The sequence below is a fragment of the Acanthochromis polyacanthus genome, chromosome 6, assembly GCF_021347895.1.
Source record: "Acanthochromis polyacanthus isolate Apoly-LR-REF ecotype Palm Island chromosome 6, KAUST_Apoly_ChrSc, whole genome shotgun sequence".
NCBI classification, from domain to species: domain Eukaryota; kingdom Metazoa; phylum Chordata; class Actinopteri; family Pomacentridae; genus Acanthochromis; species Acanthochromis polyacanthus.
In genome coordinates this window covers 29,303,576-29,320,101 of record NC_067118.1, presented here as the reverse complement: position 1 = coordinate 29,320,101, position 16,526 = coordinate 29,303,576, and the positions used below count along the sequence as shown (strand labels likewise).

Here is a 16,526-nt window from a genome sequence, read left to right as displayed (position 1 = left end):
AGATCGCTCAGACTTTTCCCCGAGGAGGAGTTCATCATAGATTTTGTACAGTTAACGCATGATGGCGCACTTCCTGTTGGGTGTAGAGCATGGCTGTGATTGACTTTTTTGTGTTTCCTGATGTGCTGCATATGCCTCCCAAATTTTTTAGCTCTCGGCCAAATTCCCTCCGAGTTGGCCTAACACCACTTTTTAAAATTTTGTAGGGGGCGCTATGGAGCCATTTTGCCACACACCTCCACATGCCCTAAAAAATATGAAATTTTTCGCCAGTTCTGATGTGTGTGCAAATTTTCATGACTTTTCGAGCATGTTCAGGCCCTGAAAAATGCAGTTGTTTTGGCAGAATAATAATAATAATAAAAAACCCTAAGGTTCCAATAGGGTCCTTCGGCACCGTTGGTGCTCGGACCCTAATAATAATAAACCGTAGGGTTTCAATAGGGTCCTACGGCACCGTTGGTGCCTTGGACAGCCGGTGCCCTTGCACCGCCTGTCCTCGGCACCTCGGTGCTCGGACCCTAATGAAGGGTGGGTGGATGGGGGAAGACAGAGAGACGGAATGGGGGGTGGGCAGATGATGTCTGTCTTTAGCAGCTCCCAGCAGCAGGAAGAGCACCATATTTTCCTTCATTTCATAACCTTTTAAGTGTAATGCGCCCTCTGTGAGCCTAATATGAATGGCACACTGGTGAAATATTAAACCATGGGAAAGCCCGTCGACTGACGGCTCACTCAGAGCTCCCAGCTCAGGGTCAAGCTCTTCATAAATTTCCCCCTTTTCATCGGACTTATTATAAACAAAGGGTCTCCATTTTCCTTTTCTGAAAACACACATGGAGACTACCTGCTATGTGAACATGGACATGGCTAATATCTGATGCAGCAGTCTAATACAAGCTGAGTTCAGCCTTTAAACATATATTACCATCCATGATGTGATATTAGACATGCAGAGAGAAGGATTTATGCATGCATATGGGCTATGTCAGGGCGGGTTTGAAATGTGACACATGCAGTTTAATATATATGATCTCCTGACAAAAGCCTTTTATATAACAAAGTTTACCTACATGATTAAGTCAGCAATGAGAGGTGTGGCGCAAAAATCAGTTCAATGCACACAGAATCTGCAAGAACACTCACCAACACACATATCATACACTCACCCAGACAGTTGTGTCCATCGTGTGCCAAGCGGAAGCCATCATAGCATGTGCACCTGTAATTTCCCGGGATGTTGATGCACTCGTGAACACAGCCGCCGTTGTAATCAGTTGCACACTCATCAACATCTACAGAGAGAAGATAAACAAAGACGTGAGCAATCGTTCTTTAGTAACTCGAAGCCATCAAGAAACATTAAACATTTAGGATGGATGATCAGGCTTTAACAAACAGTTTGATGGTTTGGAAATGATATTGATCTTTTTGGTTGAGAGTGGAAACTGACAGCACTTCTAAATTTATCCTTCAATATTCTTCTGGGTGCTTTTTGCTCTCATCCCATTTTTAGCTATTGTGGGCTCATTTTTCATTGCAATGAAAAAGTCTTGCACGTGTTTGAAAACATCGCAACCATGGCAAGAAGAAGGGTGAAATCAAAGATGTATTTTATGCAGCCACAATTTGTAAAAAACTAAATTTTAATTTCTTTATGTATTTTGCAAATATTGAAACCATTTTTTCAAGTGCCGCCAGTCTTTTTTAACCAATTTGGGAAATAAATAATGACTCTTCGCACTATAGATATTTTACAACAGACATTTCTGATTTGTTTCTCCTCTACGCTCTGTGTGAACACAGCCTGTAGTTCAGTCGAGAAGTCAGTGAATTTCTGTCACGTGACTTTTGGTGGCAGCTGAGTCCAAGAAGAGTCAAATTTTATTTTAGTTTTTACAGAATCAGGTCAATAAACATTTGATTTTTGGTGGATGTACAAAAGAAATATATAGAATAGTGTGATCTTGATGAAATATTGCAACTTTTCCGACAGAGCTGCACAGCACAGATGACTAGTTCAAGGGCTGTTGGAAAGTTCTTACAATTCCTGGTCCTGATAAATAGTGCCATTTTGTCTTTTCTTTTATTTGTTTAGTTTTTTAATGGCAAGTCTTTCAAACCCACTGGTAGGTTTTGGGGATCAGATGGTTAAATAAGGAACCAGGAGATCGTCAGCTAAGTACAAAGACTGAAAATGGGGAATTTTCGGGGTTCTGTGAACCTGTAAGGGTTCTGTCCAAAGATAACACAATCTGCCTACCAGCATACCTAAAGCTCACTAAGCACATCTTGTTTGCGTAAACTAATCAAAATCCAAAATGTGCAAACAGCAGACTCTAATTTTACAGGGAGTATTGTGCAGAGCAGAGCAGAGGTAACCTCGCCATGATGACAAGGCTACAGGTAGGCTGAGAAATAACAGCCAGCCAAGAAGCAGTCCCAAAAATATATTCCTGTGCAGATTAAATGAACAAGATACAATATATTAATCTCTGAGGTTTAGAGATGTTGGCAGGAACTATTCCTTCTTTGTGCTTAGATAAGCTTACAATTTCCCAGTTGTAGCTTCATATTTTTCAAACATCTGAGCAAGAAAATATGTTTTCAAAAATGATGAACAGTTCCTTTAAAATATGTGCATATAATTAAGCCATAATTATGCAATTAAGTTTTAGAGGGCTTAAATGATCTGTTTTGTTCCACCTCTACTTTCATAAGAGTACTTATGAGATAAACATGGATGAGGCAACAGCTGTGGTAATTAGTTGATTCACCTGCTACTGATGTAACTTGGGTATATGCCACAGTTTTACTGATATTGGTTTTGTTTTTTAAAGCCTATTACTGATTGCCAGGGTTTTTATGCCATATTTAATATCCTAAAATTTGACCAGTTTCATGCCAAGACATTGCTTTTTCCCGCTGGAATTTTACTGTTGGCACCATGTTAAAGTGTCAACAGCATTTTCTTCACTACAGGACACTAAAACCCTTTCTACCGTGACCAGGAGAATAAAGTCAGTGGCAAAATATGTAGCTATTAAAACTAAGCACAGACGTGGCCAAGAAACTTCAAAAAGAAAATGAAGTTGGTAGAGTGAAGGTAATTATTTTATGTGCACGTGTGTCATCAGAAAGGAATCTTGGATAAATTAGCCCTGACAATAATGACATTACAGACAGATTTGAAGTCGATACTTAATAAATGCAGATATTGACCATTAGGCCATAGTATCGATTCAAGCCTAAGGTCCAGTTCTAGGAGCTAAAACTGAGGAAATGTGACACATAAACAAGAGAGCGGAGCCTGCAAGATAAAAAGCGACTGCAGAGTGGTATGACAGCCTAAGTGGAGTTGTCTTCTACGGTTATGATGATGGTTGAGGGGCCCATACTGAGGAGACCCAGATGAGGTGGACTGAGAGCAGACAGTACTTCCACTCAGCACTTACTGGCCCATTTAGGGCCGATGATCCCGGTTGCGCAGCTCTTCTTTGAGGCCGAATCTCTCAGGGCTTAATTGGACTTGACAGCAGAGGGATGGGACTGAAACAAAGAAACACTCTCCTGCTCCCTGCTTATTCACTTCCCACACAACTCTGTCATTCCCCGATCACAGCACACAATCACCCATCACTTTTCTACTCTGCTCTCAAGCTCAAACACCCACCACATGATAATACAATATTGATTCTCCTCCACTTGCTTTGAGTTTGTTTTTATTCAATGCTTGTCACGTCCAACAGCGTCAACTCCAAAGTATTGTCCCTTTGTGTCTGTGAGATGTGGACGTATACACAGTGCTGTATACATTATAGGCACTTTAGATGCTTCAATGTGTTATCGTGCAGATTTGTGCCATATTCATTCTGCATCATAAGACAATGATTCCACAAAGCACCATCTTCCTCTACAAGAAGAACAAGGTTTCTTGCAGCAGATGGTTTGTTCTCCACAGAGGCCTGATCTCAACATCAGTTTGGATTACATAAAGAGACAGAAGACATTGAGACAATCTAAATCTGTAGAAGACCTGCAGCAGGATCTCCAAGATGCTCCAAACAACTACCTGCCCAGTAGCTGTAAAAAAGCTGTGTACAACTGTACTTTTGTAGAGGCAAAGACTGTTTACTGTACTTTGTAAGACATTAAATGATATACAAAAACTGTTCATGTCATTATTTTTTAATCATTTTCACCTCAATTTTACACAGAAGCGAATAGAAAAGCATAAATGCTGTATATAATTATGGGACTTAAACATGATGCATTTTTGATTGTATTAAAATGAGACTTTTCCATGAATGCACTGTAAAAAAAAACCCTATTTTTTCAAAAATAAAATCTAATTCTTAAAAACAATTTCACGGTAAAAAAAAAAAATCCTGTTTTTATATATAGCAGACCAGTAGAATCACACAATACAGCATTAGGTTACATACTGACAGTACAAATAAAACTAAAAAATTAAGAAATAGTTAATAATGTACATAATGCCCACATCCAAAATGTAGTATTTTTTTTCAAATGTGACATTATTTTACAATGTTTGGTTGTGAAATTATCTTATTTTTTTACTGAATTTAAATCATCAAAATATTAAAATATTTATATTTTACAGATTCTGTATTTTAAGGATTGAAAAATGGTCAGCAATTTCTTAAAATCTGATTTTACAGATTTTTGATGTATTGTTCACTTATAAAAAGTATTTGTCACAGAAAAAAAGTATTCGTTTACATGTCAAATGTAATAACAAAATAAATTTATTTCTAATTTTTAACTAATTTGTCCTCTTAAAAATAAAATCTGATTGTTTTACTCTATTTAGTCAGTCAAAAACAGCATTATTTTACAGACATTTGCTGATATTTTCACAGTTTTTACAGTGCTTGAATGAAACTTCATTCCACTGTTTTGAATTTATTTTTAAGGCATCCTTGCTTCTAGATTTGCATTTTTCCAAACTGCTTGTTGTCTAAATTAAATAATAAAAGCGTATAAACGAATACATTTTTTTTTGTCATTTCACAGAAAAAAAACAACAACATTAGTGAAGGTTAAACACCAATTAAAATGAAACAATTCATCAATAATTTTTTTTAAAAATTAACTGACCATTAAAAAAAATCCCAAAAATATGTAATTTGATGATGTAAGTGGGCTTTGTTATCCTATTTTTCTAGTTGAAGACAAATGTTAAACTTTAACACTGATGAACAAGAATCACAAAAATCCTGCTTCAACACAACAGCTTCAGTTTATACTGACGCAAGCCTTCAGAGCAGTCACTAAAAGCTAAATATCAATACTGAACCACAAACTGTACAAACATGCATGTTTGTGCAAGCTGTTGAAGTGGTGATGAGGATTCAGTCGAACAGCATGAAAACTCTCAGTTTGTAAACGTGAAGCATGCTTTCTGCTGCCCTCTTTAACACAAAGAGGTCTTTCCTGGTGCAGCGCTGCACTTGTGAAAAGTGACATTCAACGGGCAGCCAGACAGTATATGCCTTAAATGGTACCACTGGCTACTAAAACACTTTTGTGCTTTTTCTTATTTTATGAATGCTTCTTTTGAATTTTGTTTTACAAGTGTATTAGCCTTGAGGAACCATCAGCTAACCTTCAGTTCAACGGAAACCCAACCTTGCACATATTTTACAATAGATTCAATAAAGCAAACTTTTATGACCTACAGGCAGAAGGCCATGAAAAGCACTCGGTCAAGTAAATGAAAGAATAATAATAGTAAGGGGAAAAAAATGGCATTGTGAAATATGGTTTTGTAATAATAGTAATAAAAATTGTGGGATATAATGATCCAGAGGCTTTGGGCACATTGAGAAAGGCTAGAAAAACAGACTCGTGTCTGACAGTCTACGAGGCCTGTCTCTGGCTGTGGAAATATCCCTGACGGCTTGGCAGGGCCTCTGACTGCCGTTTCAGCCGCTATCTTAATTTTCTCCTCTAACATGTGTAGGAAATTTACTGCTTCATTTCATCTTGTCACAAAGGAGCACTCTGCACCTGGCTTTCCCCTTCCTCCGTTCACAGCTCGCCCCCATGTCTCTCCTCCCTCTTCAGGAAAGTCTTAAAGCCAATGAGTTTTATTTACTAAGACAGAAACTCTTATCAAGCCTGTCATTGGCCCAGGGGCTTACGATCAGAGATATACAGGAAATCAGCATGGCAAACGGTGCATCGGCTTCAATGTACTGTAAGAATCTTCCTCATGCTCACACAGGAGGGAGTGGAGGCTGTGTGTGCCTCCAAAACCACAGGTGAAAATGAGCACATTAACGCGGTTAGACTCTTACCTTCACAATGCTTGCCATCGCCTTTATAGCCTGACTTGCAGATGCATTTGTATGACTTCAGGGTGTTCTGGCAGATGGCATCGATGCTGCAGTTGTCAAGCGCCTCTGCACATTCATCCACATCTACAGAGGAGGGAGACAAGAGCAGAGAGTTCATGAAGCTGAAACTTTCTTGATTTGTACAACAAATGAAAACCGATATCTGAATGTCAAACTCCGTTTTCAAAGACAAACAAAAGGACAGTCGTGGAAACGAATACAAATCATATTGCCAAAAGAGACGCAAGCCTGCTTTTGTATTGGGATAAGTAAATACGAAGTTATTAATTATTCTGCAGTGAAGTTTCACTGATCAGCTGGACATTTGGTTCATGTATAAGCCTGAATAACAAGTGGAAGGCACCGACAATGAACCACAGACATCCTCATTTCAGATCCACAAGGCTACCTTTGCTTGAAGTCATTCTTCTTTTGTCTCTCCTCTTGTTTACCGTCATCTATCTGTTAGACTGAACAGAGCAAACATTCCCTAAAATGAATTAAGACAAATATTATGACATCTACAAAATTGACTAACAGGCTAGAATGGGCTATAACAGCTTTGCAAGGCTTCACTTAAGCGCAACAACTAACATCAGCACGCTAAGACAATGCAAACATGCAGATGATGAGCTGGCATAATGTTTACCATGTTCACAGCATTAGTTCTGTGTGAGTATGCTAACATTTGTGAATATGCAGAGAGCACAAAGTGCAGCCGTGGCTAATGGGCATGTCATTAATTTAAAAAGACATTTGGACAAATGGAAAAGTTTAAAGGTGTCTGTACCAAATATCATGCCAATCTAATTAATAGTTGAAGAGACATTTTGCTTAAATGCCAGCCTCGTGGTGGTGGAATCACAACAGTTAGTAGGATTTATCTTCTGGACATTGTGAACTAATCTTCATGGTAGTCCATCAAACGGTTGCTGAGAGTTCAAAGCGACTAACCTACTCTGGCTACATATCTAGCCAAATTGTGAAAAAGGCCTTTTGAAAAACAGCCTTCACTGGGCTGAAGAACACACGTTTCAGTATGAACTTCAGTCAAAGAAGAATATTCCAGCCCTGACCAACCAAACCTACTCATTTATGTGGTGCTCAGGCATGACTAAGTGATATGGGCAGAGATAAAACTGCTCAGTGGAAAAGGTAACTGTTGTGCAACCACCGAACTGAGTTTGAATTACAAAGAAGAGAATGTGAAAAGATAAGAATGGAAATGGATTTAACCAGAAGCATGATCAGGTTTGCCTTCATGGAGCCCCTAATCCCACCAAATCCCAGTTAACTAGCCCAGGTGTTTAGGATTACCCCCCTGCACACAGGGGAAGGGCAGCTTAACAAGGTTTACATAGCTTCCAATATCCACTCTTATCACAAGCCCTCTGCAGGAGCCGCCTGATCCCACTGGGAAATGACCTGCAACCTAAACCCCTGAGCTTAGCATATTGGCTATATCTACCTATCCCTGGAGGACATGCAGGCTGCTGGGGAAAGGAGGACGGTGACACTGCAGAATTCCCAAAACTCTGCAGAAAATCTGTATAACAAAACTGAATGCAATGAACCCAACAGATAGACAGTGGAAAATCACAACTGCAGTTTATTTGTGCTGCAAGTACACACAGCCACTATCACAGACAATCGCTTAAGAGGCGTGCATTCATATGATGGGAGTTGTGCACTTTATTGAAAGATTTGCTTTCATGATTGTGTGAAAACAAAGAAGTGTTTGAATCAAGATTAGGTTAAATCAAACTGAGACTTACAACACAGTCACACTGGTGATTCTGTAATGATGGACTTGCTTTGAGTTGAATGCTAATGTCAGCATGCTAACATTAGTCCAATTCATGCTTTTGGCATCTGTATCTGAAAGGGTACCTATACCAGAAAAACAAATGGTGCTAAAAAGGTGATAACCCTAACCTTAACCCTTTATTCGGAGAGAGGCAGTGCAAGGAGATTTTTCCTCATCCACAACTTTACAACTCATCATTAAAAGGGTTGTAATTGAAGTAGTCACTGCCAGAATTAAGAGGTGCCTTGATTTGTACATGCATTGCATTGATGGCGCACAAACATGGTGAGAAGTCCTAATTTTTTCAGAAATCCTGTGCTATGTCCACCCACTGTGTTCGGCACACCTCTGGAATAATCACATTGACACGGTGCAGCAGCAATCTGTAACTAGCTGCTACATCCTGTAAAAAGTGCAAAGTCACAGCCAGCCTTTTAGACACATCCATAGGAGTCCAGTGTGTTTTTCTGTGTTCAGTTTGAGGGACAATGTGACTGCCTGCATAGCAAACCATAACAAATCTATTGCAGTAAGAATAGAACCACAAACACATCTGTTGTCCACTTTCAAAGTTGGTCTGCGAACACGGATGAGGAAAACTGGCCCTTATAAAGACAACAGAGTGAAACCAAGACTTAAGAATTTTGGAACAAAGCAAATAACTAAAAGCTGAGGCTTGGAAGAGAGTAACAGGGTCCAACAAAGAAACTAAACAACAAAAAACAATCCAATGTTGTTTATTCAGTATTTTTGGTTCTAGCAGCTTTTGCCAAATATTTTCCATGAGCCCAAAGTCTGTCACATGAAGATGCCCTCCAGAGAAAGTTGTTGTTGTTGTTGTTGTTTTTTTTAACCTTGTTAACATATACAGTATATGCAGTGAAAAAAGCAGTGAGTGTATGGCTGAGCATTTCCAATGAGAGTCTCAAAAACATGGAGTCAGACATGCAGGGTTTCATATGTACAAAACTCAAGGAACCAATCTTGTCAACTTGCAAGGTTCAACCTCCTGTATCATTTTATTCTTCTTAAGAAGTGGTTTCTGGTTCAGACATGAACTACATGAATTACTCCAACATTACAACTTGTCATTGTGTAGCATCGAGTGGTTCTACAGTGTTTCAGTGTCACAGGTGAGCTGCTGTGCTCGAGATGCAGCAAGTAGTAGAGGAGTGGGTGAAGGGAGAGGTGAAGCTTATATAGTTTTTCTCCTTCAGGAGGAGGAAGTGGTGCAGAGTTCCATCTAAGTTCTTTTAAGGCAGGAAGGGATTATTTTCATGGACAAACCTTAAAAACATGTACCTTTAATATACAGAAACTAGCTTTTAGAGGTTAAATCAAAACCAGAGAGGGACTTTAAAGGTCACAGCGCAACAAAAGAGATGAGTTCATGTGCGACCCGAGGAGCCACGGCTTCAATAAGTGCAGAACAGAGATGAATAAAGCGAGCAGCAGCTACCTGGATGTATTATAAGATTCAGCCCACTCACTTCAATTAAAGTAGCTCGGTGAGCACACAAGCCAATAAAAGTTTCTAGTTCTGTGTTTGCACTGCACGTGTGGATTCATGTTTCTCTTGCTGTCCCCACTTGCATGCTCCTGCTCAGTTTACAGATGTTAAAGTTACATTTATGCTCTGTCTCAACTGCATGTTGGATCATTGGTTACCTCCCCTCCTACATTTTTTACTTATCAATGTCGGCTGCGGGGTCTCAGCCTTGATCTTTCTCTATAACTTCCCCAAGCTGAATGATTCGACCCTGCCCTGACTGGCCAGCGGATCGAGGTGCTGTACGTTTCTTTCTTGCTCTGTTTTTTCACTTGTTATTTACAATTACTTACAGCACTTTCCATATGAATAAATAAGCTAAACACTATGAACGTCAGTGGAGAGACAGTTTTGATTGCCCACATCAATGGACAACACAGAAAAATCGCTCTGAGTAACAGCAACCTGGCACATCACACAGAAATTGCATTTCTGAGCTCTGAAAAAATCTCACACATCTGAAATCTTAAGAGCTTGAAAATTCATAGCACAAGGAGTAATAGGTGACCTTTTCTACAGTCAGATATGTCCTATCAACAGGTTTGGCAGTCTCAAAGGAAAATGCTTTTAGGTCACAGAGAACTTTTTCACTGAAACACTAATTGGCAGCAAGGCTGAGAGGGAGTAGGGAATCTAGTTCTCTTTGCAGATGCTTTCAGACAGCTGAAATTACAACCAATATGTTAGAACTCAGAAGAAATTGCTTGTATATAATACAAACATGGACAAAAAAAACAATGTCATTTTGAATATGGATAATAAACCCAATGAACATCAAAAAGAGAAGTGAAAGAAATGCCAGATGAGAGATTTAATTAATTCACAGGAGTTAAACGATGTCAGAACTTTAGTCTCCATGTTTAGCAGTTTATGTAGCACCATCTCAGTGTAGCATCTCAGTATGACAATACTGGTTAATTAAAACAAATAGCCTGAAAACACGGTGCATACTGGTCTGACTCACAGCATTAAAGAAAGCAAACACAGTCAATGAAAATGCACAAATTGGTAAGAAGAAACATTGAACGTCTATTTTTGTCACCTAATACAAAAGCTGTGCATCAGCATTGTGCTATTAAAATAAAGTGATGCCAACTAGCTCATACTGCTATTAGAAAGTGTTTTCCAACAGCCGTTTCATTCTTGTAACAGTCTTGTAATGATTTGTCAAGTTTCCTGTGTCTGTTGGGTATTTTCGTGTCTGTACAACATTCCGTATGGAACACAGCACCTGGGACCAGTTGTGGCTCATTTTGCCAAGTTTCCACAAAGCCATTTAGTGCTGCAGGAGCTCCTTGAGCCCTGTATCAATTTATATTATGTGAGAACAATATGACCTCTCCTGAGGAAAAGCCTGGGTGCTTTCTCCTTACAGACTGTCTTCTAAGAGCTGGAAAGGCTGTTTGAGGAAGTGTTTTTCAAAAGAAGAGGTATTAATCACAACAAAATATCTGTCTTATCATCAGGTTTCTTGGTGCCAAATCTCTGTTGTAATTAATATTCATTATGACAGAAACCCAAAGAATCCCTCTTCTCATCTTGTTATTAATGTTCCCATCTGGAGCATCAGTTCACTTTATCCTCCCAGTCTGCAAGGCTGCCAACTCTCACGCTTTTCCTTTGATACACACGCACACACACAAAGGCGCTCGCACATTCACAAACACACACTTTTGAAACATGTCGAAAGTCAAAAACTGCAATTACGATTCAAAGGCAGAGTGCTGAAAGGTTAACCTGTGCGGTTGTGATATTTTTGCAGACTGAAGGCACTGAGGGGCACACACATCTCACTGTATCCTGATCAGCCACAACATTTATATATATATATATATATATATATATATAACATTGTTCATCTCGGTACAATGCAATGTACTGCTGGAATATCTTGTGTTCTGGCATTGTTGTGGATATTAGTTTGCCGTGTAACACGACCTAAACACTGATGCAGATCAAGTGTAACCCCCATGGCACTGACAACCACAGCAAGACAATGATCCCTGCCACAGGGCAAGAACTTCTCAGGAACGGCCTCAAGGAACACAACAAAGAGGCCAAGGTGTTGAACGGCCTACAAATCACCCAGATCCCAAACTGATTGAGCATCTGCAGGATGTGCTAGCACAAGCCCAGCACATGGAGGCCCCACCCTGCAACCCACGGAACCCAAAGGATCTGCTGCCAACGTGCTAGCTGCCAGATACCACAGAAATCCAGTGTCCAGGAGGACCTACTCAGTACTAGGCAGGTAGGTTTAAAGTTGTGGATGATCAGTGAATATACTGTATAAATAGTGAAGAGAAACTGCCAATCATACATCTGTATTTTCAGCATCTCTCCATTTCTTCTCACGCTGAATTTACATCCTGACAGTTTGACACTGTTGTTGCTTCAGGTGGTTGTGGAGTGCAAGAGAACAGCACCAGATATTGGGCTGCGAGTGTCTCAGCTGTTACATAACTGCCACGCCATGACACATAATAACTTCAGTGAAATTAGAAATGATGGCAGGCAGCAGCTTGCTATGCAATGAGGGCTGTAAACAAACAAAACAGCCTTTATGTTTGGTGAAAACCACCTAAACTGGTGAACTTATGTAACTAACTGTGCAAAACATCGCCCCCTCCTCAAAAATTTACCCTCTAACCAGTCTGTGAAAGTTGGTAAACTTGAACTACAATGACATCTTTGTGCAAATACTACTTGTAAATTTCAACTTTTATAGCACAGCACAGTTAGAGCACCAGGCAACACTTAAACAGGAACGTGTGATCATGAAATAGCTGATGAAAAGTGATCATCATCATCAGTGAGAGATCCGTTCATGAAAATGTGGAAATCAACTCGGAAATGGTAATTAGCAGTGATCAAACACAGATGACACTCTCACATTCCCACTGCCTTTGGTGTGAGCTGCACAAAATGAAATCAACACAAATTAAGAAATCCTTACCCACAAACTAAAGTAATGCACGTCTGTCAAAGCACTGTTTAAAAATCCGCCCATAAAAGTTACTGGGAGCGTTCCAGCGGACACATGGACAACAAAAGCTGAATGTGCTGGTCTTATTGGAAACTCAAACTGCCTTTGCCATGGAAATAAACATGTCAGAATCAATACATTCTTTGGTTGAGTCCAGGGGACGATACTCTGAATGCATGAGAAAAAAACTATGCAGCGTGTTCCGTAACGCAGCCCTGGTAATTGACTCATGCCCAAGATGAAAAGATTGTGTTTCTCATTGAGACTTTCTTTCATTCTTTTGTGCTGAGGAACAAGTTAAGGCAGCAGAGAATGAAGCCGGTGCTTCGAGACAAGGATGAATAAACAAAGTCAAAACAACAAACCAAAGAAGAAAGATATGTTGGGCAACACTCAGATGTTTAAACAGCTTCCTCCGGGGAATGTGTCATTTTGAATATTGCTGCTCTCGGAGCTCTCCTCTGGTTCTGCACTTGAGCATATTAAAGCCACAAATAGCTTGAGTCTGAATATGGAATTCAATGATTTTCTTGGATGAAACCAAGTCGTAAAATAATGAAACATGTTTTCACTCCCCTGAAACTGATTCCCTTCATGCTCAATAAAACTTTAAACTTCACCGTGTGTCAAACTGCTACATCCCTGAACGCATCATTGCGTGCCCTTACTCAGTGAAGCTGCCTTTTCATTTTTTGGATGGTAGAGGTAGACGGGTTGCAGGGTACATAAATGGGATTTATTATAATTGTATTAAATTTGCAGGATAAAACTTCCCTATGTCCTTAGAGGAAGAGATTAAGGAAGTTACTCTGAAAAGTCATTATTCCATGTATTCAAAAGCAGGTCCCACATGTAAGTCGGAGCTGCAGGCTAAGGGCTGCTGGCCGTGGAGGTGAGACCTTGTCAGAGGTGCTTTTCCTCCCTGATTTATGGGATGGCCCTGGGATAAGCAGTGTATTTAGTTGGGCCGGCTCAAGGGGGTGTTAGCAGGAATAAGACTCAGAAGGGAGAGCGCGAGTGTGTGGGAGAATTGTAGAGCCGAAGGTGTGTAGTTCAAACATAGGGTAATGTTTACTTTGAGTGTTGAGACCCTCGCTGTTTGCTTTGCCCCCCCCATCAACTTTCCTTCAGATACAGAAATAGACTGATTGGAGCTGGGACACCCATAGGTGTAGCTTTACTTGAGCGGCCTGCAGCCAACTCCAAAGTAACAGTCAAAAAATATGGACCAAGTGACGCATTCGGGCAGCAGAAGAAATAAAATATTTGCTCGTGTTCTCAGAAAGATTCCGTGCAAATTTTGAACTACCTCCTGTCTCGATGAAACCATTTTCAGATGAAATCCTTAATTTTCTTGAGCTCCTTGCGGCTGAGGAGGAAGGGTGCTGGGTTCAATACCATAAAATTGTGCTCCTGGGATCACAGTGTTTGTCATACTGTGCGTAATTACAAAGGAAAGTATTGTAATTATCCATCTTAGAACCACACTTACACTATAGTTTGGGTTGCGGTTGAGCAGGATCGGGTGAAGGTCAGGATAATTACTTTAGGAACAGAGCAGGAGTTTGAATGGCTGAACTGTGTGAAATCATACAGGATCACCTCTTTAATCTTCACTGTATTTATTGCAAATGAGCCATACGATGTACATCTCACAAGCAAACTATCTGTTGTAAAAAGAAAAAAAGAAAAAAGGAATAGTGATAGAAAAGTGGATAGTTTTCCTCTGTATTGATTAGCAATCAGTGAAAAGTGAAGAGAAAATTGGAAAAAAATACAAGCACTTCTGTAAAAAAAACTATTAAAAACGCACTATTTTTAACAGTCAAACATCCAGGTATGATTTAAAACATCTAAAAACACCATGTTTTGAATAATATTATGTTTTTGATATAAAGTTTCCCAAAATAAAAGCTCAAATAATCTGCATGGTCAGAAACTCTACTCCCTCTTTAGTTGTCTGTGCCATCAAGGTTTTGATTTGTCACATCATGCTGGCACAATGAGCTTTCAAACTAGATGAAATGTCACAAAATCATGCTTTTTAAAGTAAAGTACCTAGACATTACATTTAACATAGAAATTGTGTATGCATCTAAAGTTACACAAAACACACACTAATGTAATGTGACGTGATTCTTTCCTTTAACCCTCAGGTCTGAGAGGAGGCGAGGAAGAGGTTGTGCAGAGGACAGGAACTATGGCTGATCATTGCAACGCCATCACAGCACACTGTGAAACTATCATGGACTTTTAAGTTGTGCTGGTCAGCAGACTTCTCTCTCTCTCTCTCGCTCTCTCTAAAAAATGGTTTTGATGAAATGCAGACGTCAACATTAACACAAAATTTAGCATCTCACCGCCCCTCCTGCCCCGATCCCCCCTTCGCCTCATGAAGGGACACACTGTTGGCTGTCCAACAACCTCTAAAAAGTTGTGAATAAAAATATCCACTGCTTCCATTTGGGATATTTACACTCATCCTTCACACACTCTAAATGTTTAGGAATCATGACCACTGACTGATCCTGTGCTTTCAGAAACTGTGATCACAACTTCAAAACCCCCTCGGGTCCCTCCCTGCCCGAGTCCACCAACCATGAAGCCTCAGATTTATCCGAAGGAAAAAATGGAGAGGAACATCCAAGCTAAGTTTCGGAACAGCAGAATCATGTTAACATGCTCAAAGGCATTAACTGTGTGCAGATCTGTGGCTTTAGCTTGTTTGCATCTGCAGACGTGCACAGGCTTGCAGATTTTTTTCTTTCATATTACTTATGTCCACTCTGTTATGTCTGATGATCACAGTGACAGGAATATCTGCACCTTGCTGTCTTGTTGTATTCCTTAAAGGTGCATGAGACCAACTTCAAACAAAACACGAAGAGCTACTCAGCGTGTGACAAAGATTTGTATCATGCATTATCTTGATGCCAGAAATTTTAATCTACAAGTGTGCATGAAAAGGGTTAAGATGTTGAACAGATGACATTATTGAGCTGCTAAAAGAGAAATCCACAGTTTTTGAAGTTTGATCCATGCAAGAGACTTGAAGTCAGAGCATCTTGGCACGCCTCTTAACTTTGTAGAATTGCAAAACTACAGGAAAACCTTTGTAATTTATTTATTTGTAATCAATTGTTCTACTTTTTTAAATTCAAGAAATCGTAGAAAAATCACTTTCACAGTGTCCATCCTCACAGTGACTTCTTAAAATGCTGTTTGTCCAACAGACTCAGTCAGTAGCATTTAATTAAATAGAATGTTAAACTGAAAAAGCAGCACACTCGAGCACAATTAAGAACCTAAAACCCAAAAATCAATTTGCACTTCTGCTTGAAAAATAACAGCAGTGCAACTTAATTATTCCTCACTTCTTCTTACATAATTAAAATCCGGAGTTTTGCACCATAATGAGGAGAGTCACTAAACTAGTTTCCCCGCTAGAGATGAATTAAACTATTTAATCGAATGTCTGTTAATTGCATACTCTTTTAATTTACCAGCAAAACAAAAGCAAACTAGTCATCCCTTAACATTCTGGCTTCTTTTATAAGCTGCCAAGATATTTTCTCAGCACCTTCAGTCCAATAGCGTGCTCTTTCAATTTTTTATTCGACACTGTCAGCTTCTGTATTACACAAACACTGATATATAATGGATGTGTAGTTGGGTTGTCCTTATTACAACATTTCAAATAACTCGAGCCAACGCATACAAGATCTACTTCTTCAATCTGTCAACGCCTTTGAGAGCGTTTCATAGCGTGCGTACTTCCCAACAAAACAGCCGGCGGCAGCGATGAGCCTGGAGACTGCAGAG

The 16,526-nt window shown here is 39.7% G+C and overlaps 1 protein-coding gene across 2 annotated transcripts in view; it reads right to left on the bottom strand.

The window, feature by feature from the left end:
- Positions 1–16,526, bottom strand: part of scube3 (signal peptide, CUB domain, EGF-like 3) — an 83,655-nt gene that overhangs the window by 57,121 nt on the left and 10,008 nt on the right. For both annotated transcript variants that reach the window (XM_022209297.2, XM_022209298.2), the window contains exons 2-3: positions 6,324–6,446; positions 1,170–1,295 (exon numbers count right to left, since the gene is read on the bottom strand). In XM_022209297.2, the coding sequence (XP_022064989.1) occupies positions 1,170–1,295; positions 6,324–6,446 (249 nt within the window). The remainder of the gene's footprint in view (positions 1–1,169; positions 1,296–6,323; positions 6,447–16,526) is intronic.